General features: G+C 43.6%; 1 protein-coding gene across 1 annotated transcript in view; it reads left to right on the plus strand.

Annotated features, from left to right (window-relative positions):
- CASTOR2 (cytosolic arginine sensor for mTORC1 subunit 2) overlaps positions 1 to 22,138 on the plus strand; it is a 99,996-nt gene that overhangs the window by 56,342 nt on the left and 21,516 nt on the right. The window contains exon 2 of the mRNA XM_044673065.1: positions 19,770 to 19,840. Coding sequence (XP_044529000.1) covers positions 19,770 to 19,840 — 71 coding nt within the window. The remainder of the gene's footprint in view (positions 1 to 19,769; positions 19,841 to 22,138) is intronic.

Below are 22,138 nucleotides of genomic sequence, written 5' to 3' on the forward strand. Positions count from 1 at the left end.
CCTCGCTATCAGGCAGTTTCTCCTTGCATCAAGCTTGACTTAATCTCTTTACAGCTTCTCATTGCTTCCATTCCTACCCTGTAGGGCAAGGCTTTTTTCAGTTGTGTCCAACTCTTCATCACCCCATTTGGGGTTTTCTTGGCAGAGATACTGGAGTGGTTGGCCATTTCCATCTCCAGCTCATCTGACAAATAAGGAAACTGAGGCCAACAGGGTGAAGTGACTTTTCCAGAGTCACACAGCTAAGATCCTGGAGTGGTTGACCATTTCCTTCTCCAACTCTTGACAGATAAGAAAACTGAAGCCAATAAGGTGAAGTAAACTTGCCCAGAGTAACACAGTTAAGCTACTGGAAAGTTGGCCATTTCCTTCTCTAGCTCTTTTGACAGATGAGGAAATTGAGGCCAACAGGGTGAAGTAAACTTGCCCAGAGTAACACAGTTAAGGTACTGGAGTGGTTGGCCATTTCCTTCTCCAGCTCTTTTGACGGATGAGGAAATGAAGGCAAACAAGGTTGAGTGATTTGTCCAAGGTTACACAGCTAGTAACTGTCTGAGGCTAGATTTGAACTCAGAAAGATGAATCTTCCTAACTCTAGGTCTAGCACTTTATCCACAACGCTACCTAGCTGTCCACCTTACCCTTTTGCCTCTCTTCTGTCTATTTGACTGTCTTTCAGATCCTCAAAGATGGTTATGCCCCCTTCTAAATTTACTCTTCCAATTAAACACCCCCAAAATCTTCTGGAAAAAGATTTCCAGCTAAACCTTCCCAGTGCTTCCCACATGGTGTGATCCAAAGATCTTTCCTCATCCAGCTTGCCCTCCTAGACTCCCAGCTTGTCACAGCTAAAATATGGCGCCCCCAATATGGTCAGACTGGGACAAGGACATCCCATTGACTGCTGTCTCTTTCTAAGACTCTGCATTTATCATAATGGAGCCCCCAATCCCATTAGTAGCTTTAACTCAAGTCCCAATGAATAAATGAGTGAATGAATAAGTTTATTAAGGACTTCTAGGCCAAGCAGTTATGCTCCATCAATCACCAGATTTATTAAGTGCCTGCTGTGTTCTAGATAGTGTTCTTAGTGTTGTGGATACAAAAAGAAGCAAAAGACACAATCCCTTCCCTCAAGGAGCTTACAGTCTAACAGGGGAGACAACGTACAAATAATCGTGCACAAAGACGCTACATCCAGGAGAAGAGGAAAGACTAGAACTAAGAGGGTCAGGGGAAGGCCTCCTGCAGAAGGCAGGGTTTTAGTCAGGAAGCCAGGGTGGAAGAAGAAGAGCTTTCCAAGCATGGGGGACAATTGTGTAATTGGAAATCTTGTGCCTTTGAACTACATCACCCAGGAGCCCACTGACTTCCTGTTGTTACGTGCTGATGTAGACAGGAGATCAATTGGGGGGAACTGGGTGTCTAGGTTTTTTTTTTCCTTCCTGTATGGGCAGCTGTGAACACAGGAATTTTGAGCAGGTAGATTAGCTTGAGCATGTGTTTGGTTTTTTTTTTATTTTGTTAAATAAATACCTTTTTATTCCTCTACTTCTAGTGATTATTCATCCATCTTATAAAATATAATTTTTGAAGTTACTGTATATTAATTTTAATTTTTACACAATCAGAGAATTCTCAGAACTGAGAGATGGAGGATTTCATATTGAAACAGCCAGGAGGTCAGTGTCACCCGATTAAAGAGTATGTGTGGGAGAAGCAGGCAAACAGGATTACGTGACTTGCCCAGCAAGGAAGTGTCTGAGGTCAAATTTGAACCCAAGTCCTCCCATCTCTAGGCCTGGCTCTCTATCCACTGAGCTACCTAGCTGCCCCTGAGTCATTTCTTCAAGCAGAGACTGAAAAACGCCTTGTCTAGGAGGCAACCAAGAGATTTCTCTTCCATCTATGGGATGGAGCAGATAATCAAGATCCTTTCCAGCTGGAAAATTCTCATTCCTAAGGGCAATTATCACATGTTACTTTGATTGAGCCTCTCATTCCCCCTGGGAGAGATGATAATATTTCTCTTCTGCAGATGAGAAATCAGGTGACTTGGCTAAGGTCACATAGCAAGTTAGCCACCAGGTGAGGGAGAGTCAGAGCTTGGCCCGAAGCCCAAACAGAGCCTTCCAGGAGGGCTGAGGCTTGAAGGCAACTCCTAGCTGGTTGTTGAAGACAATGCAAATGTCAATAATAGCAGGTCGGGAGCGCTCTGGGAGATGAAGGCAGTTGGCAGAGGGAACGAATTCAAAGGCCTTGAATATTTATTTATTTATTTTGTTAGATCTCTGCTTGATTTCCCTTTGGGGGAGAGAGGGAGAGAGACCTACCAGCTTGGCAGAAACAGCATTAAGAGGCGAGTTTGTTTTGCCAGAGACCTAGTGTTAATCTGATTCTCAGAAACATTTTTAGAAGGCCGTTTCCTATTTTAAAACACTATTTGATCAATCCCAGCAAAGCGTCAGCCAATAGGTGACGGGAATTCTTGTGACGGAGGCCTTAGGCTGGAAGGAGCGGGTAACCCAGGGGTGGTAACAGGGAAGGAATCTCCCTCCCCAAGCTTGCCTCCCACCTCCTGCCTCAGCGTGGGGCCCCTGGCAGAGAATGAAAATGATCCCCCCTCCTGTGTCTTCTTTGTGCATATTCCTCAATGTACAGCCCTTGGTCTTGGAAGGGGGGACTTTCTGGCTTTAAAAATAGATAAGCACAGGGGCAGCCAAGTGGCTCAGTGGACGGAGTGCCAAGACTGAAGATGTAATATCTTGGGTTCCAATCTGGCCTCAGACACATCCTAGCTGGGTGACCCTGGGCAAGTCACTTAACCCCCATTGCCTAGCCCTTATCGCTCTTCTACCTTGGAACCAATACTGAGTTTTGATTCTAAAACACAACATAGGGGCAACTGGGTAGCTCAGTGGATTGAGAGTCAGGCCTAGAGACGGGAGGTCCTGGGTTCAAACCCGGCCTCAGCCACTTCCCAGCTGTGTGACCCTGGGCAAGTCACTTGACCCCCATGGCCCACCCTTACCACTCTTCCACCTAGGAGCCAATACACAGAAGTTAAGGGTTAAAAAAAAAAAAGGTTTCCCTTAAAAAAATTTTTTTAAATAAAAATAAAACACAATGCAGAAGTTAAAAAAATTAGATGGGAATTGACCAAAAGTGACATTGAACCCCCCCCCATTCTTTTCCTCGATTGGGTAAAAACCTCATTTATCTAGATTCATCTAGTAGACGAGAAGATTTTCTGAACTAGAGGCTAGTTTAAGGATTTTGAAGTCATGCGGCTTTATTCTTTTTAAGTGCGTCATTTAAAGCCGACTAACAAAAAATATGTCCAGTAGGGCTGCTTTGAGGAAGCCTTCTATAAACTAAGTCTGTTGCGTGTATAGACCCCATCCATGGGTTACAAATAGGGGCTTCTTAAGGTCTCAACTGGTTTAAACATTGCCTCGATGGTCCTATTTGTTACCTTCTTGGGGGAAAAGAGGATGTTTTGTAGGTCAGAAAGGCCATGCCTTGGCAAAAGTCTGATTGTTTGGATTATTTGGAAAATGCTGGACTCGACGTTCCATCTCCCACCTTTGTGGTACCTCACAGAATCACAGAATTTCTTACTGTCGATGTTTCCTGCACCCCCTCCTGGGCTACACCTCTCGCTTCTTGGTGGCTGTATCTTCTCCTACTTGATAACAGAATTTCATCCATTTCCATTGGAAGGGGCCTCTGTAGTCCCCCCAAAAAATGCCAAGGAGAACACCACGTGGTCGGCAGGATGACCCGACGGTTGGTCATCCATCTTGTGCCTGCCAACCCCTAGAACGGGGAACCCACTACCGTATTCTAATTTTGGATGTTTCTCCTTGTTAGAAGGGGCCTCCCTTAGACCTAACCTTAAGTCTTCCCCTCTTCAATTTCCTCTATTGACCCAATCGCAAGTTTGCCCTCTAGGACCAAACAAATCTAATCCTTCTTTCCAGTGTGAGCTGAAGACAGCTTTAATTCTTCTGCACCATTTTTTCCTAGGTTAAGCATTCCAATTTCTTCAGCTAATCCCTATGTGGCATGAACTGAAGACCTTTTGCCATGCTGGTTCCCCTTCTCTGGACAGGCTCCATTTTATCAGCATCCCCCACTAAAAATACTTTTAACAGAACATGGTCCTCCTAGAATGGTCTAACCAGGGCAAAAGGGCCACTGGCTTATTAACTTTCATTTCTGGAGGCTCTGTCTCTCTTCATATAGCCCAAGGTCAGATGAATTTTGGGACCATATCTCTTATATTGATCCTTTTTTTAAACCCTTATCTTCTGCCTTAAAATCAATAATACGTATCTGTTCCAATACAGAAAAGCAGTAAGGGGTAGGTTAAGTGACTTATCCAGGGTCACATAACTATGAAGTATCTGGGACCAAATTTGAACCCAGGACCAATTCTCTATCCACTAAACCACCTAGCTACCCCTACCCCACTTAGAGTAATCTTGCAGATCACCAAAACTCCCAAATTTGTCTAGGCAAACTGCCATGAAAACATGCCTTCCCATCTCTTGTAAGTTGATTTTTTGAGCCCAAATGTATAACTTTACATTTATGCCTCTACAATTTCATTTTGTTTGATTCAGCCCAATTATCTATCCTGACTCTGCCAACTAGTGTGTTAGTTTATACTCTTATAAGGATTATGATAAATAAGATCCATCTCTGTCTTTTATCCAAGCCACTGGAAAAGGTTAACCAGTAGAGATCCCTGAGGCACTCCAGTATAGACCTTTCAAGTTGGCATGGAGCCCTTAATAACACTTATTTCATTCCAGTCATTCAATCAGTTTTGAATTCCATTTAATTCCATTTTGCTGTCCCATATTCCTCCCAATTTTCTGTAGGAACAGCATATGATTTTTTCCTAAACTTTTCTCACCTTTTACAATCCTCTCTGAAACTCAGATGATGTGTCATCTCCTATATGAAGTCTTTTACAGAGACTGAGACTCATAATAGAGTTGGTTTCTCCCTTTTGCCACCCGGCGCTCCCTACCTTGTCTCAGACCTATCTGCATGTGTATATCCCCCAGCAATGAAATGTAAACTTCTTGAAGGCTGTGTTTCATTTTTGCCTCTGTATTCCCAATATCCAACATTGAGTCCTGCCCATACACCCTGATCAAATTGAATTCCCCTCTCTGGATTTATTTTCTCCTCTGGGTTCAAAGAGGTCTCAGTGGGTCCTCCTTGACTCTCAGTTTTATGATCTGTGAAATGGGGTTGATTTGCTTCATGTGAAAGATCTAAGGTAGTAATAGGATATGAAGGCACTTGGGTAACCCGAGTCTTATATTCCAGGAATGGGAAATTAGTCTGATCATTGACCAGCTTCCAAGTTCAGGTCCCTGGCTCATGAGTTTACTCTGTAATTGCCCCTTCCCAGCTGTCTCAACGGGGTCACAGCTTCCTCCCCACCTCCACGCTACCATCTTTAGTCTTCCCTCTATACAGAAGCCAAAATTATCTTCCTATGGCAAAGTTAAACTCCTTCCACAAAAACCTCCCATGGCTCCCCATTACCTCTGGAAATATACACAAATAACCTCAACTCAACATTGAAAACCTGTGGGCAAACCCTGTTTTTTCACACAGGTAGGCTGGAATTTATCCTTTCCAGCCTTGGCCCCTGTTGCTTGCCTTCACATCCTCTTTGTTCCAGCCAAACTGTTCTACTAGCTAAGCCCTGATCTTGTTCCCATCTCTCACCTCATTGTATTTGTACAAGCCATAGGCCAGGCTCTCTCTATTCATTTCTACTTCTTAAAATCCTTGTCTTCCTTCCAAGTTCAAACAAGGTATCCTTCCTCTGTGAAGCCTTCCCTGGTCCCCTCCTTTAGAAATGCTCTGCTCTCAAATTACCTTCTTTTTCCTTATCTGTGTCTGTTACATCTCCCTTTTTGGAAGTAAGCACCTTGATGTCTGTGGCACTTACCTTTGCTGTCTTTGTCCCTAGAACCTAAGACCAAGCTTTACAGATAATAGATAGTTATTTGTTGAAATGAATCTAATTGACTTAGAGATAAAGGAACCCTGAACTAGGAGTCAAAAGTCCTGGGTTCTGTTCTGTACTCTGCTGTTAACTTACTATGGTTCATTGTTTGTTTTAATAAAATTTTATTGGTTTATTTTGTTGTACACAAGCCCTCTCTTTTCCAAGAGAGCCATCTCATATTGCAAAGACTATTTAAAAAGGGAAAAAGTAAAGAGAACGACTGATTAATACATTTTTTGAAAATGTGCAACAAAATTTTTTAAAGAAAAAGAAGGGTTACCCTGGGCAGGTCCCTTAACCCCAATTGCTTAGCCCTTACTGCTCTTCAGCCTCAGAACCAGTACTTAGTATAGATTCTAAGACAGAAAATAAGAGGCTTTTTTGTTTATTTGTTTTAAGAAGGAAGGAAAGAATTTATTTGACAATCTATAAAATGTTCCATGCCAGTATAAACTCCCTCTTCCATCTCTAGAAAGAGGTTTAGTATTTGTAATTTTGCAACATCCATTTTTGATTAAGAATGTTTTTCCATTTACTTTGTTGTTTTCATTGTATATGTTGTTCTTACTTCACTTTGCATCAGTTCATATAAGTCTATTTATTCTTCTCTGCATTCATTCTGTTGTTTCTTGAAACATAGTAATATTCCATTACATTTAACTACCAAAGTTTGTTTAGCTGGTCCCCAGTCAATGAGATATCTACTTTGTTTCCAATTCTTTGCTACCACAAAAAGTGCTGCTATAAATAAGCATTTGGTGGATATGTGGGGCTTTCTTTTTATGAATGACATTCTTGGAATATATACCTATCAGTGGATTCGCTGGGGCAAAGGATATGGATGTGTTAGCCACTTTGTATAATTCTAAATTGCTTTCCAGAGTGATTGTCCTAATTCATAGTTCCACCAACAATGTACAGGTATGCCCATCTTCCCACTAATCCACCAACAATGACTATTCTTATGATTTATTGTGCTAAACTTGGGGAAATTACCTTCTCTTGACCTCTTCAGTTGCCCCAAATGTGAAGGGGGAAAAAAAGATAGTAAACTCTGCCCAGTTTGTGGATCAGTTGAGGTGACTGAGCCTAGCCTTTTTCTTTCCACCGTCTATATCCGAGAGGAAATGAGACAGGGATAAGGTAGAGTAAAACAGCCAGGACCAGATGCCAGGTCTCTTGTTCTACATTATCTCCTACTCCAAGTTACTGGCTTCGCCAAGGTAAATATTAATGAAGTTGATGGGAACCACAGTGTCCCCATTTCGTGAATCAGTCCTTGCCACTCAAAACTCCAGCCCTCTTTTACTTTCTGAACATTCTAGAAAGGGTCTGCCCAGTTTATGGAGTTGACAGGACACTAAACTAGAAGGATTTAGTTAGCTCAAGAATAAAACCACAATTTCCCCCTTAACAGAGGGAAGGGCTCTGGATGATTTGACTCGGGGCAAGACTTCCTGCCAGTGGAGTCAGTTTGAACCAGACAAAATTCAATTATGGAAGTTGGGGACTAAAAAAACTCCCATTTCTGGCCCTTTAGGAGAGCCGGGGAGAAGCGTTGAGTTTTCAGAAATCCATAGGAAAAAACAAAACAATCTCCTTTCGGGGTGGGAGCTAGAAAAGCGGGCTGAGCAGACTGTTGCCTTTTCTCTCCTGTCTGTGGCCAGTTACCCCAGTGGTTAGTTCTCAGTGAGAAGGCTACAGTTATTGACTCTGTGCTTGCATGGGTGAGGGGGGATTAGTGCTCTCCAGATTGACCCTTCATCCTGGCTTAAGCCTTACTAACCACCTTAGAAATTCCTACTTTGGTTCCATCACAAGTGGAAGAAGCTGGAGAGTGTGACTAGCCCAGCCTGGCCCACTGAAGGAGACACATTCAGAACCCAGGTTTCAGCCCTTCTATTTTGCTTTAATTTCTTCTTTTTTTAAAATTAGTGGGTGGGCGGGGGCAGCTAAGTGGCTCAGTGGATGGAAAGTCCTGGGTTCAAATCTGACCTCAGACACTTCCTAGCTGGGTGACCCTGGATAAGTCACTGGACCCCCATTGCCTAACCTTACTGCTCTTCTGCCTTGGAACCAATACACAGTATTGATCTAAGACAAAAGATAAATTTTTTGTGGGTTTTTTTTTTTTTAATAAAATAAGCCGGTCCCTTCTGGCTCTGGACCATAAAGTCATAGATTTAGAAGTGATAGGAAGGAGCAGAGCTAAGACATCAGTCAGGTCCCCTGATGCTGAGTCCAGGTTTTCAGTTGTTCTGCTCCGACAGCCTGTGATTTTCCTGTTCCGAGATGAGAGCCAACTTTGTCTGAAAGAAGGGCTTTTTTCCTTCTCTGTGCCAGGGGGGCAGAAGACGGAGATTTACTGACTCGGCGGGCCCCAAAGGGCGCCAGATTGGGAGTCCTGGGTCTGCCGCTCTCTTGCTGAATGTCCTTGGACCAGTCCCTTCCCCCTCTGAACCCCCGTTCTCCTCCGTAAAAGAACAAAGATAGCCGAGGTCTTGTCTTAAGGTCCCTTTAAAATTTAACGTCTCATTTTCTGGCTGAAAATGGGGGTGTGTCTGTGTGTCTCTGCGTCTGTGCGTCTGTGCGTCCGTACCTGTCGGCAGTTAGGGGGAAGAAGAAACCATTTATAGTCTTAAGGCACAACCGTGTCCTTGTGTGCCATTGTCTTTGCTCGGCAGCCGGCCGGGTTTGGTGACCTCCGTTGGCTGGGAGCGCCCAAAGCCTCCGCACAATGCTTCTCCCCCAGGGAGCAGCTACATTTTTTTTCCTCTGGAGTCAGCATTTTGGGGCCGGCTCTGTAGGTCGTTGCTGGGGCAGCAGGACAGGCCAGAGAATAACTGAGCGAGTAAACGGGGACACAGCCAGATGGGGCTTGGAGCCAGGGCCAGCCTCTGTGCCTCCGGGCCGTGGTACCTGGGGAGACCCTACCGGATCCTAAAGTAGAGGAAGGGGCTGCCACTGTTGTTCCAAGGCCAGAGAAACCCGGATTTGTCCCCAGAACACCCCGTTTCCCATTATGAAATTTCCCCCCTTCAGAATCCCCTCCTGGCCTTCATCTCCACTCTCTGAAGAGTCAGCTCAGTCCTCCCTCGACGGGGACGTCCCCTGACCGCTAGGCCGTGGCCGCCCTTCTCCGGCCTCCCACGATGCTGCCTGGATTCACTTAGCGGCAGCCCAGTTGGTTGCTTTATCAGAGCTGAGCCCAAGAGGCCCATCCATTCGTCACCTCAGCTGCCCTTCGAGCATCGCCTGGGCTTGACAGAGGAGCCAGGGTGGGTCTTGGGCTGGTCATTGTCTTCCTGTGGGGGTCATCTCTCCCCCCTTCTGAGATCACAGGCTCGCGAGGCCCCGTCTCTGAGAAGCCCAAGAAGGGGGCTCGGGGCTGTCCTCTACGCATTAGCAGCTAGTCAGTCAAAAAGCATTTATTGAGGTCCTACTGCGTGCCGGGCGCTGAGGCTGCAAAAAGAGACCAAATCACCAGCTTTGCCCTCAAGATGAAAGGGGAAGGCACAAACAGCTTTGTCTACACAGGATATATAGATGGGAGGGAGTTTCAGGGGGAAGCCCTTAGTGGGAAAGGCTGCATGCAGAAGATGGGTTTGAGACTGGTTTTTTTTTTCAATCCTTATTTTCTTCTTAGAATCAATGCTATGTGCTAATTCAAAGGCAGAAGAGTGATAAAACTAGGCAATGGCTCAGTGGATTGAGAGCCAGGCCTAGAGACAGGAGGTCCTGGGTTCAAATCCGGCCTCAGACACTTCCCAGCTGGGTGACCCTGGGCAAGTCACTTGACCCCCATGGCCCACCCTGACCACTCTTCCACCAGGGAGCCAATACACAGAAGTTAAGGGTTTATTAAAAAAAAAATTTTTAAATAAATAAAAAAAATAAAAAATTCTTTTGTATCCTGTCTCTACCATCCAGTAGGCTAATTGTGTCATCAATAATGATGATGATGATGGTGATGATAGCTAGCATTTACATAGCGCCTGCTACGTATGAGACATTGTGCTAAACACTATAAGGATCTCATTTTGATCCTTATTTTACCCTAAGGGCAAACCGAGGTTAAGTGACTTGCTCAGGGTCACACAGCTACTGACTGTCTGAGACTGGATTTAAACTCAGATTTTCCTGACTCTAGGTCTAGAGCTCTATCCAATGAACCCAAAAGCTTGTTACCTTTTAATCTTTAATGGGCAGGAAGAAAAATAGCAGCTGAACTACCCCTGAAATTCATAGAGACAAAACTCAAGAAAGGATCCTATAGAAAAACCCATGGCCTCAAGTATTCATATACAAGTGTCCACAGTTTAGAGGGCCTAATATGAGATTTATTGGGATAAAACCCAGGAGTGGACCATGGCTCTATATGAGTGTACCCTCTTTAAAAGAAGCAGAGAAGGAAAAGTAAAATTGCATTCTAAAAATTTTATCTTAAAATTTTAATTTTAAAATTTTATTTTAAATTTTTAAAAATTTATTTTAAAATTTTAATTTTTAAAAATTTATTTAAAATTTTTAATTTTTAAATTTTTATTTTAAATTTTAAATTTTTAAAATTTAAAATTTTAATTTTTAAAATTTTATTTTAAAATTTTAATTTTTAAAATTAAAATTTAAATTTTTTTATATATATTTATTTGAGAAGTCTAAGAAGGAGGGGAAGGAAAACATGGTAGAGAGTGTCATGGTGAAGGTCAAAGGAGGGAGAAACACATGACTTTGTCTTGAGAGCATGTCTCCCTACACAGGAAGAAGAAAGAGATGAAGAATTTGGGGAACATCACAAACCTGGCACATAAGCATGATATGATAGTGATAGGAACTTAAGTTATCCAGTTAGTAGTCCATAAATATTTATTAAGCGCCTACTATGTGCCAAGCACTGTGCTAAGTGTTAGAGATACTTGTGTATGTGTTTTTGTCAATTCCTTTCTTCCAGGAATTTATAGTCTAATGGATATGTATGTTTTCTCTCTTTCTCTCTCTCTCTCCCTCCTCCTCTTCCTCCTCTCTCTCTCTCTTCTCTCCTTCTCTCTCTCTCTTTCTCTCTTCCTTCCTCTCTTTCTCTTCTTCTTATTCTCTCTCTATTTCTTACTCTTCTCTCTCTCTTCCTCTCTCTCTCTTCTTCTTATTCTCTCTCTACTTCTTCCTCTTCTCTCTCTTCCTCTCTCTCTTCTTCCTCTTCCTCTCTTTCTCTTCTTCTTCCTCTCTCTCTACTTCTTACTCTTCTCTCTCTCTCTCTCTTCCCCCTACCCCCTCACCACCTCTCTCTCTCTTTTACTCCCAAACAAGAGCAGACAACCTAATAATTTCTTGACTTTGGGGGAGAAGAGATTTGAGAGAATCCAGAGCAAAAAATAGTTTTGATTCTATGGAATAAAAATGACAGAGGAAGTCAGTCCGGGAGGGATAGGAGGTGCCCAGGAATGAAATTCCGAAGCCATTCTAGTGAGGAGGAAAAATGAGATTTTTCTGATGAGGCCGATATGGGCCTAAGAGCCATAGAGAGCACATAGGCATATGTGACCTGGATGTCAAAGCTCATAGTAATGAAAAACAAATTAGAAAAGAAGCAGATCATACAGTGTTGTTTTTTTTTTTTAAATAACTTTTCTTTGCTGTCTTAGACTTGATACTAAGTATTGTTTCCAAGGCAGAAGTGTAGTGCGGGTTACATGATTGGAATTAAGTGACTTGCCCAGGGCCATGTAGCTAGGAAGGGTCGGAGGCCAGATTCGAACCTGGGACCTCCCATCTCTAGGCCTGGCTCTCTATCCACTGAGCTATCCAGCTGCCCCAGATCATAAATATTTTACCAAATAGAGATAGAGGCAATTACAAAAGATAAAATAAATCATTTTTGATTACGTCAAATTGGAAAGCTTTTGCATGAACAAAATGAATGCTTCTAGGATAAGGGAAACAAATGTTCAACAGGAAAACAATTCTTTGCATCACCAACCAACTTAGATTTTTTTTTTAATATAAAAAAGATAGAAGCAAGTCGAGTTAACAGAAGATGAAGTTGAATATAGCACAGCCCTATGAAAAATAATGTCAAGAGGGCTGCTCAGTGGCTAGTGCCAGGCCTGGAAATGGGAGGTTCTGAGTTCAAATCTGGCCTCAAATACTTCCTAGCTTGTGACCTTGGACAAATCACTCAACCCCCATTGCTTAGCCCTCAGCACTTTTTTGCCTTAGAGTCAATATACAGCAGTAATTCTAAGATGGAAAGTAGCGGATTTTTTTTAATAGTGTCAGAAATGTTAAAGCTGGCAGCTGAGGGCAGAAACTACAATCACAAAAAGTTATTTCAGGAGAAAAAAGGAGAATCCAGGAAAGGATGAGACCTTTGCTCGGGAGGGATGGGAGGAGCGGCAGCTGACAACAGATTTTATTTGGCTCTTGTTGTCTTGACAAACGAGGATGACAAGAAACAACTAACAAGGGGTCGTCCCCAAGATCAGTCAGGCAAAATGTAGATCCATCAATCAAGTCTTTTATTGAGTGACTCTTTGTGCCAGGCCCCGAGCTATGGGCTAGAGACAGAAGCAAGATGAAGGGTGGCCAAGAAAAAGTCCTCTTTTCCATTCAAGTTGTGGAACTTCCTTAAACTCCAGCTGGAAGCTCAGGGCGGAGGAAAGGGGCAACGGGACTGATCTCGGGGGCAGCTCTGGGGTCAGTTCCTGACCAGAGTATTTTAAGTTTCTGAGATCCGCCGGGACTGAAATCAGCCTGGCAGCCTATGAGAATGTGCTGGGGCACAATTCAAGTTGTGACCCCTGAGCTCAGTTTGCTCCAGGCCATGGGGTCTGCCTTAGAGATTTATTTCTACATCTCACTCTGGCCGTTTCTAGACCCTCTGCCAAAGGGGAGGGGGGAAAGTCGATGCTTTGGGCTGCAAAATATCTCAGTGGCCACCGTGAGATCATTATCTTCAGCATGTGAATCTGGTCAAAACTAGTTGGATTTAATTTATTTATTTTTTTTGGACAATCCTCAGGGAGCTTTCCTACCCAGAATCCTTTGGAATTGACTGTCACTGGGTCAAGTCTTAACTTGCCTTGGCTTTTGCTCAGCACTATACAATATGGCATCTGCTATTTGGATCATCCTATAAAAAAAGGAATGTGTTTTAATAGATCCGGAGACACAAGACCTCATTTTGAGTCCTGGTTTTGCCATTTATTAACTGGGACCATAAATATCCAACTGGAAGAGACCCTTCCGAGTCTATCTGGTATAACCCTTTAATTTAATTTATTTTTTTATTGCCTCTTAACTTTTTAAATTTTATTTTATTGATTAAGAAAATTTTCTATGGTTATATGATTCATATTCTTTCCCTCCCCTCCTCAATGACCCTTTAATTTTAAAGAAAAAGAAACTGGCTCCCAGAATGTGAAACGGTTGCTCAACCTACTGAAACATCAGTCAAGTCAACAAGTATTTATTAAGAGGCAACTAGGTGGCTCAATGACCAGGTCTAGAGATGGGAGGTCCTGGGTTCAAATTTGGCCTCAGATACTTCCTAGCTGTGTGTCCCTAGTCAAGTCATTTAACATAACAGCTCTTCTGCCTTGGAGCTCATACTTAGTATCGATCCTAATACAGAAGGTAAAGAAACAAGACCAAAAAAAAAAGCATTTATTAAGTGTCTTCTGTGGGCTAGACACCATACCAAGTGCTTGAAACAGGATTTGAACCAGAATTTGTTCAATCATTCTATGTATCTTCCCCATTAAAGTATTAGTAGGCTCCTTGAGAACAGGCACTGTCTTTTCCCTTTCTTTGTATGTCCAGGTCCAGCCCTGTGTCTGGTATATAATTAATAAATTGACTGATTTACTGATGTATCTTGGGAAGAACTTGGAGGTATTGCTGGACTCTTGAAGAGTATGCCTGTGGAGAACACACCATGGCAAGTTCTCAAAGGTCTCTCTAGATAGCTAAAAGGGCATCACCATGGAAGCCCATCACCAAAAGGTTGGTTAGCATTGGTTAGCCAGGGCAATTCCTGAAGACAAAGGGATTATGATTTGCCTTAGTAATGAACGATGTCATGAAACCTTGAGATGTAGACGTACCTCTCCAAAAACAAGGAATAATGGCAGTAACAGGTGTTAATGATTCAGTTTCTGACTCAGACTCTGAGCTTCCTGAGGACAGGAGGTTAGGATAGTACTTTTCTCTTCTCTATATAGCTGAGCAGAGGATTAAGGTAAAAAAGAATGTGCACCAGAGGGACAAGAGGATTAGGAGGTCTACAGTATCAAGGGAAATAATGAGAATAGGTAGGAATGAAATAGAAATAGCACCTCTAGATCTCAGACTTATAGTAGCAATCAGCAAAACCACTTGATACTGATTTTTGAAAAATCAGAAAAAGTTAGTAAAGCAGACTAGGCAAGAAAGAATTAGAAATAATTCAACTCAATCCAGTTTTTTTATAAACCTCCAGTCATTTAAATAGAAAAGAACTCTTTCAGAAAAACTGCTGGGAAGACTAGAAAGCAATTTGGCAGAAATTAGATTTAGACTAGCATCTTGCACCATATTCTACAGTAAACTCAAAATGCATCTGTGACTTGAATGTCAAAGCTTATACTATTAAAAATTATTAGAAAAGAAGCAGATTATGATTTTTGATCCATTTTCAACCAAATAAGAGATACAGAGGCAGTTACAAAAGATAAAATAGGTCATTTTGATTACATGGATTTGGAAAGCTTTTGCATGAGCAAAACGAATTCAACTAGGATAAAAAGGGGAAGTAAATGGTCCATGGGGCAGAGTGGAGGGGGGCATCTTTGCATGAGATAGCTGATTAAGCTCCAATATCCAACATATATAGACTGTAACACTAATATATAAGTCTGGAAGCCATTCCAAAAATATCTTTACATACAAACAAAATCCATAAGTAGCCAAAGGATACAAAATAATTGATCCCTAAAGAATTGCAAACTATTAGCAGCCTTCTGAAAGAATTCTCCAAATCACTAATAATAAGATAAATTCAAATGAACCCTGAGGTTTTATTTCTCAGCCAACAAATTCACAAAGTGGCTAAAAGATGGGAATATTCCATATCTGAAGGTGTGTGGAAAGATAGGCATGCTAATATGTTGTTTCAGGAGCTAGGCATTGGCTGACCATTCTAGAAAGCAATTTGGAATTTTGTAAGTAAAAGGACTAAAATATTCATTATCTTTGATTCAGAGATTCCATCGTTGGGCGTGTACCCCAAAGAGGTCATTGAGAATAAATACTCCATATTGACTCAAATATTTGCAGCAGCACATTTTGTAATAGCAAAGAACTGCAAATGCCCATCGATTGGTGACTGGCTAAGCAAACTGGTACATGATTGTAATGGAATAAGCCAGTGCTATAAGAAACTATGAATGTGATGAATTCAGAGAATACTAGAAAGACTTGTGAACTGATACAATGTGAAGTAACAGAAACAAAAAAATGACACTCAATGATTATATGATATAAAATGGAAAGAATAGGCATAAAACAACAAAAACTCAAAATAATGAAATTCCAAAGTTATAAATTTGTCCCCAAAGAAGAATTATGGAAAGACACTTCTCCCACTTTTTCACAAGTGAAGCTTCACCAATCAATGTTGAGCATTCCATAGAACATCAGAACATTTCAAAAATCCATTGGTTTTATGGGTTTGTTTGTTTTTTAATTCTTTTTTATAAAGATGGCAGTCTGGGCAGAGAGAGCAGAAAGGACAAAATATCTCTAAGAAATCTATTTTAAATTCTTTAAAAAAAATGTACTCCATAAACACTTGATGGAGGTGAGGACATTTGAAAAAGGAGCAATCATTTTTTTCTTTTTAAAAAAACCTTTGGTGTCTACCAAATTGCACTGTAACCTTTGGGGAGAGATTTGGAATGATGATTCTTAGAATGGATTGGATAATGGCTGGGGTACTAGAGTTGCAGAGAGCATTTCTTCTTTTGTTTTGTTTTGTTTTGTTTTTAAACCCTTACCTTATGTCTTAGAATCAATACTGTATATTAGTTCCAAGGCAAAAGAGAGGTAAGGGCTGGGCTATAGGGATTAAGTGACTTGCCGAGGGTCATACAACTAGGAAGTGTTTGAGGTCAGATTTGAACCCATGATTTGCCTTCTTGAGGCTTAGCTTTCAATCCACTGAGCCACTTAGCTGCTTCCAGCATTTATTCTTTATGTATATTCAAAATCATTTCTTGGGCCAACAATGTATTAGATTTTCTTTGAGGGGGACTCATCGGTTTGATGGAACCCCCAAATGAAAAATAGTGGGGAAGCTTTCATTTGCAGACTGCCAGCAAGAAACGACAGCTCCTTTCCTTGGGGTGATAAATCCAGTCCTGAAGGGAAACAAGGCTCCCTCCCCGGGTCATTTCAGAATCACGATGGATAACACGTCTGTTCTCCATCTGGAGTTCAGGCGGTGCCGGTCGTCCGCACCAGGGAGAAGGGGGCTTCCGTGATTTCAGCAAACATTTCTCATTTCTTCAGAGCTTGCTCCGAAGGACCAAAATGGCGGCTGGCTCAGATGGAAATGGAAAGATGTAGGAAGGAGGGGGAGATGGCCATTAGCCTGGCACTGTGATACACATATTCTGCTCCTACGCGCACACACGTTCCAGTTCTGGAGCCATAATCCAGTCAATTCTGGCTTTACTAGTGAAAAGAGGATGTCACCAAAATACAACTTCCTGGCTGCCGCTGCTTCGTTCCTCTTAGAATGGAAGCTCCTCGTGGGCAGGGAATATTCTCCTTTGGGTATTTATACCCCTGGCACGTTGTAGGCACTTAAATGGTTTTCATTCATTCTGGTGTTTAAGAGTTAAAGGTTAGGGGACAGCTGGGTGGCTCAGTGGATGGAGAGCCAAGCTCAGAGATGGGAGATCCTGGGTTCCAATCTGACCTCAGACACTTCCTAGCTGTGTGACCCTGGACAAGTCCCTTAACCCCCATTGCCTAGCCTTTACTGCCCTTCTACCTTGGAGCCAATTCTTGGTATTGATTCTAAGACAGAAGGGAAGGATTTAAAGAAAAATAAGAATAAGGGTTATAACTGGCATTTGTTTCCATGAAATATCCCATTGGGAAGGCCAATGAGAGGCTCATGGCATCGTACACAGGGCACTGGATTTGGCATCGGCAAGTCGTTCACTCATTTTAAGTTCATGACCCCATCTGGGATTTTCTTGGCAGAAATACTAGAATGATTCGCCTTTTCCTTCTCCAACTCATTTTGCAGCTGAGGAAACTGAGGCCAGCAGGGTTAAGGGACCTGCCTTGGGTCACACAGTAAGTTTCTGGGGCCAGATTTGAACTCTGGAAGATGAGCCTTCCTAACTCCAGACCCGGCACTCTCGCCATGGTAGCACCTGGCTGCCCCAGGCATCCCAAAGACCCAGATGCAAATCTTGCTTCAGACATTGATGGGTTATATGATCTGAGGCAGGTCACTTCATTTCTCAGTACCTCAGTTTCCTCATCTGTAAACCAAAAGGACTGGACCAGATGGCCTCTGAGATCCTCTATGCGCTAGAATGTTCCTCTATGGAAGCTTTGATGGCCAGAAAATAATGGATTGAGGCACCATTTTCACCGATGAGGTCACAGAACCATTGAAAGCTGCATCCATGCTTATTACTACATATTGGGTTTATAGGGAGACGGTGAGGTATGGAGTACCTAGGAAGCCTACCTTCGGGTCAGGAAGACCTGAATTCAAGTCCTGCTTCTGACACCAACAACTTTCTCAGAGAGATGAAATCAGAAGTCTGGACCAGAAAGGGAACCAAATTAGCCTTTGGACATCGGGTTGGGGGCCGCATTGGCGCTTTGGATTGCAAACAAGCTGCTATGGGGAGGGTAGGTGGGGCGGGTGCCCTAGTGCAAATAGTAATAATATGGAAATAGTTCCTGATCAATGGCGTGTAAAACCCAGTGGAATCGCTCCTTGGCTACGGGAGGGAAAGAACGTGAATCATGGAACCATGGGGAAAGATTCTAAATTAATTAAAAATTTTTGGGGGGTAAAAAAATAATTTAAAAAAAGATGTGGGTGGGTTGTTCTTACCTTTAATCTTATCTGTTTCTAACCAGTTGTGAACCATTCTGCTAACATTTGAGAGTCAGCTCAAGATCCAGCTGCATTTCATATAGTTTTCTTGGATCCCCAAAGCTTCTGGACGTGCCTTTCCTTTTATTTTATTTTTTAAAGCCTTACCTTCTGACTTAGAATCAAATGAGTTCCAAAGCCAAAGAGCGCAAAGGGCTAAGCCATGGGGGTTAAATGACTTGCCCAAGGTCACACCGCTAGGAAATGTGTGAGGCCAAATTTGAACACAGGACCTCCTGACTCCACGCCTGGTGCTCTACCCACTGTACTCCTCACTGCCCTTGGACGGAGCATTTCCAATGACAGCCGACCCCCTTATGATGTGGCTGCGGAGGGAATTAGGGAGGCGACGTTTGTTTATTTAGAGTCTTGCTCGAAGGACCTGTCAGCCCCCCTCCTCTTCTGCATCATGCAGACGTGCCAAAATTAGCCCTTAATAAGGTGATAATTTGCTGTCGGCCCCAAAGCAATGCTAAATTTCATTTGTCCACCTAATGGCTGCAAATTAGTTGTGGAATAAACAGCAAGCGAGATAATGGGAAGACAAAACGTCTGATAAAAATGGGCTTGTTGGGGCTGGTGGTCGGGATAAAGAGGCGGCCAGGAGGAGCTGGAACCTGCCCAGCCTGGCTCACGAACCTCGCTCCGATTTTCAGGGCACTTTAACTCCCTCCCTTTGGGGAACTCAGAACGAGGCGAGCTTATCCTCGTCGGGCCTGGATGGCGGCCTCGGCCCAGTCTCTGAGGGTCTTCTCAAGGGCGAGCGCCTCCACGTGCCTCGGCTGTCAAATAAGGGGCTGGGGGAGGGGGTCTCGGGTCAGCCCTCTCCGAATGGGAAGCCTGGGCCCCCCGTGTGCGCTTGTGCACTTGCTTCCGTTACGTCCCACTCCTCGCGGCCCCGTTGGGGGTTTTCTTGGCGAAGATACGGACGTGGTTTGCCATGTTCTTCCTGGGCTCATTTTACAGAGGAGGAAACTGAGGCAGAGTAGAGTGACTCGCCCAAGGTCACACGGCCAGTAAGTGTCTTAGGCTCCTAAAGAGGAGTCCTCTGGACACCAAACTCTGCCTGTGTGGCCGTGGGCCATTCATTTCCCATCTCAGGGGCTCCCTTTCTTCCTTCAGAGTGGGCAGCTGCCTCGCTCAGACCATGCCCAGCCCTGACCACTCTTCTGCCTTAGAACCGATAGGCAGGATGGATTCTAAGAGGAGGTCAAGGTTTAAAGAGAAATGGAAGGGCAGCCTCCTTCCCCTCTCCGGACTCGGCTTCTTCCTCTGTAAAATAATGGTGTTGGGCTCCGTGGAAAACCCCGATCTTCATCAATAAGATAAGTTTATTCTATAATCAGTAATTATAGGCATTATTGAGGCGGACACTGGCATGCAGAGTGGACTCCCTCGTGCAGCCGAGGGACTCTACACACCAGCACACGCTAGGCTCTCTGGCCGTGCTGGCGAGCCTATGGCACGGGGGAGGGAGAGAGTGCCGGAGCAGAGGCGTCTGAGCAGAGGGAGCAGTGAATGGGAACGTGCCGCATCTAACCCACCGCGATGCCCTCTCCTCTGTCCTAGGTGCAAGTTCTTCAGCCTGACCGAGACGCCGGAGGACTACACCATCATCGTGGATGAAGAGGGCTTCCTGGGTAAGTGGAATCAGAGACCCCGGCTTCCCCCCCAGGGCAGAGAGATGCCCACGTGCCCCCCTGACCCTTCTCTTATCCGTGTGAGCTGTCAGACGTGTGTCGGAAGCCCTTTACCCAAAAAAAGGCTAAGAATGCACCTCAAAAGGGGGCAGCTATGGGGGGCTCAGTGGGTGGAGAGCCAAGCCTGGAGCCAGGAGGTCCTGGTTCCAGTTACATCCTGTCTGTGTGACCCGCAAGCCTTCCGAGCCCAGGCGGCTCAGACCCCTTAGGTGGGGGCTGTGCCTTGGTCGGGGGGAGCCCTTATGGGGTGCTGGAGTGGGGCCATCCCTCCCGACCCCGGGAGCGGCTGCCAGATGCTGTTTTGTTGACAGGAGCGTGGCGTTCTCCCCCAGAAACCAGGGATAGCAAACAGCCACATCCGAGGTTCTTCTGGGTCATTTGTCCAGGGCTGGGAAAATCCATTAGCAGCAGGGCATGTTGACTCCCTCGGGGATGTGTACCTGTCACACCTGAGTGCCCAGGGCACGAGGAAGCTTTCTCCAGCAATATGGAAAGAGGCCAGGAGGGAAGCATGGGAGGGCACGGGGGGAGAGGGCAGCCGCAGGTCCAGCTGGAACGTCCAGGTTTTCTCCTACGTTTTGCCACCAATGGGCTATATAAACTCTGCCTCGGTTCACTCATCTCTAAAATGAAGAAGTTACACAAAATCAATATGAACCAATCAGTGGCGAAATGCACTGGGAAATGGTTGTTCATCAAACTTCTGATCTTTAAAAGCTGATGGCCTTGGGGCAACTGGGTGGCACAGTGGATAGAAAGCCAGGCTCAGCGAGGGAAGGTCCTGGGTTCAAATGTGGGCTCAGACCCATCCAAGCTGTGTGACCCTGGGCAAGTCACTTAACCCCATCACCTAACCCTTACTCTGCTCGTCTGCCTTGGGAGACATACACTGTATTGATTCTAAGACAGAAGAGAAGGGTTTTAAAAGAAAATCATTTGTCAAGTCTGCTTTTTCCCTTCTCATTTTCACCAGTAATACTTTCTATTTAGAGCTTTCTCGTAAAGATTTTATGAAAATGACAGAGTAGGAATGGAGTTGGTAATTGTCCTCTTGCTTGCCTTTTGGGGAGGGGTAACGCCAACCAATAATTCAGCGTCTTCCCTTTTCCTGGATATCTTAAAAACAAATGGCTCATCGCTTCAGCATTTTCACCTCCAACTTGGATTTCTTGTGGATGTACTTTCCTTCTTGCCTTTTGTACGTCTTCATATTGAACTTCAAAGATTGAAATGCCAAGCCTGCATGTTAATGGTCCCATTGGCCATCGATGAGGAAAATGGTTCGTTTTGGAAAAGCTGATGTTTCCATTTGCAAATGGATCTCCCACCAAACCATCGTATTCCACCCCTATAGCTCTTCCTCGTTGTATGAGGCAATATTATATGTAATCTTCCACCATCCCACTCCAGAGCATTAGAATCTATTCCAAAAAATTCCAAGTTGCCTTTGACTGCCATCTCTAGACACTTGTTAAGGGGTTCACACGCTTACTAGCTGAGATGATGGCTTGGAACTTTGTGTCTTCTCAATGTGGTCTCTCCTTTCTATCAGTCTTCTATAGAGAACAGTCCTCACCCAGGGCCTTTCTTTTATCCCGTTTCCTCCTTTTTTTCCATCAATAATGTAAACAAATCAGACTAGGACTGATATTCAGGCGCTTTCCCTTCTTTTTTCCTTTTTTATATTCTAGTATTGATTTTTACCTTTACTCTTTTCTTTTTTTTGATCAAATATGGCCCATTAATTAAAGAAAATAGTTTATAGGATACAAACCAGGATACAAAAATCAGTTACCTTTATTCTTTTTTTTTAAACCTTTACCTTTTGTCTTATACCTTATAGTCAGCTGCTCTTTTAAAAATTACTCCCTAGGGGCAGCTGGGTAGCTCAGTGGATTGAGAGTCCGGCCTAGAGATGGGAGGTCCTGGGTTCAAATCCGGCCTCAGACACTTCCCAGCTGTATGACCCTGGGCAAGTCACTTGACCCCCATTGCCCACCTTTACTACTCTTCTGCCTTGGAGCCAATACACAGAAGTTAAGGGTTTAAAAAAAAAAATAAAATAAAAAATAAAATAAAATTCCATACAGAAGGAAAATGCTTGACTTCGGTGAGAAGGTAGTTTAAAAAAAAATGTGATTTGTTTTTTTTCCATTTTTCGATCCAACTTCATGGGTGCCTTTAGGATCTGTAGAGCCTGCTTAAGAACCCACGATCTAGTCTGAGACAGCTTAACTG

The sequence above is a fragment of the Gracilinanus agilis genome, chromosome 4, assembly GCF_016433145.1.
Source record: "Gracilinanus agilis isolate LMUSP501 chromosome 4, AgileGrace, whole genome shotgun sequence".
Taxonomy (NCBI): Eukaryota; Metazoa; Chordata; class Mammalia; order Didelphimorphia; family Didelphidae; genus Gracilinanus; species Gracilinanus agilis.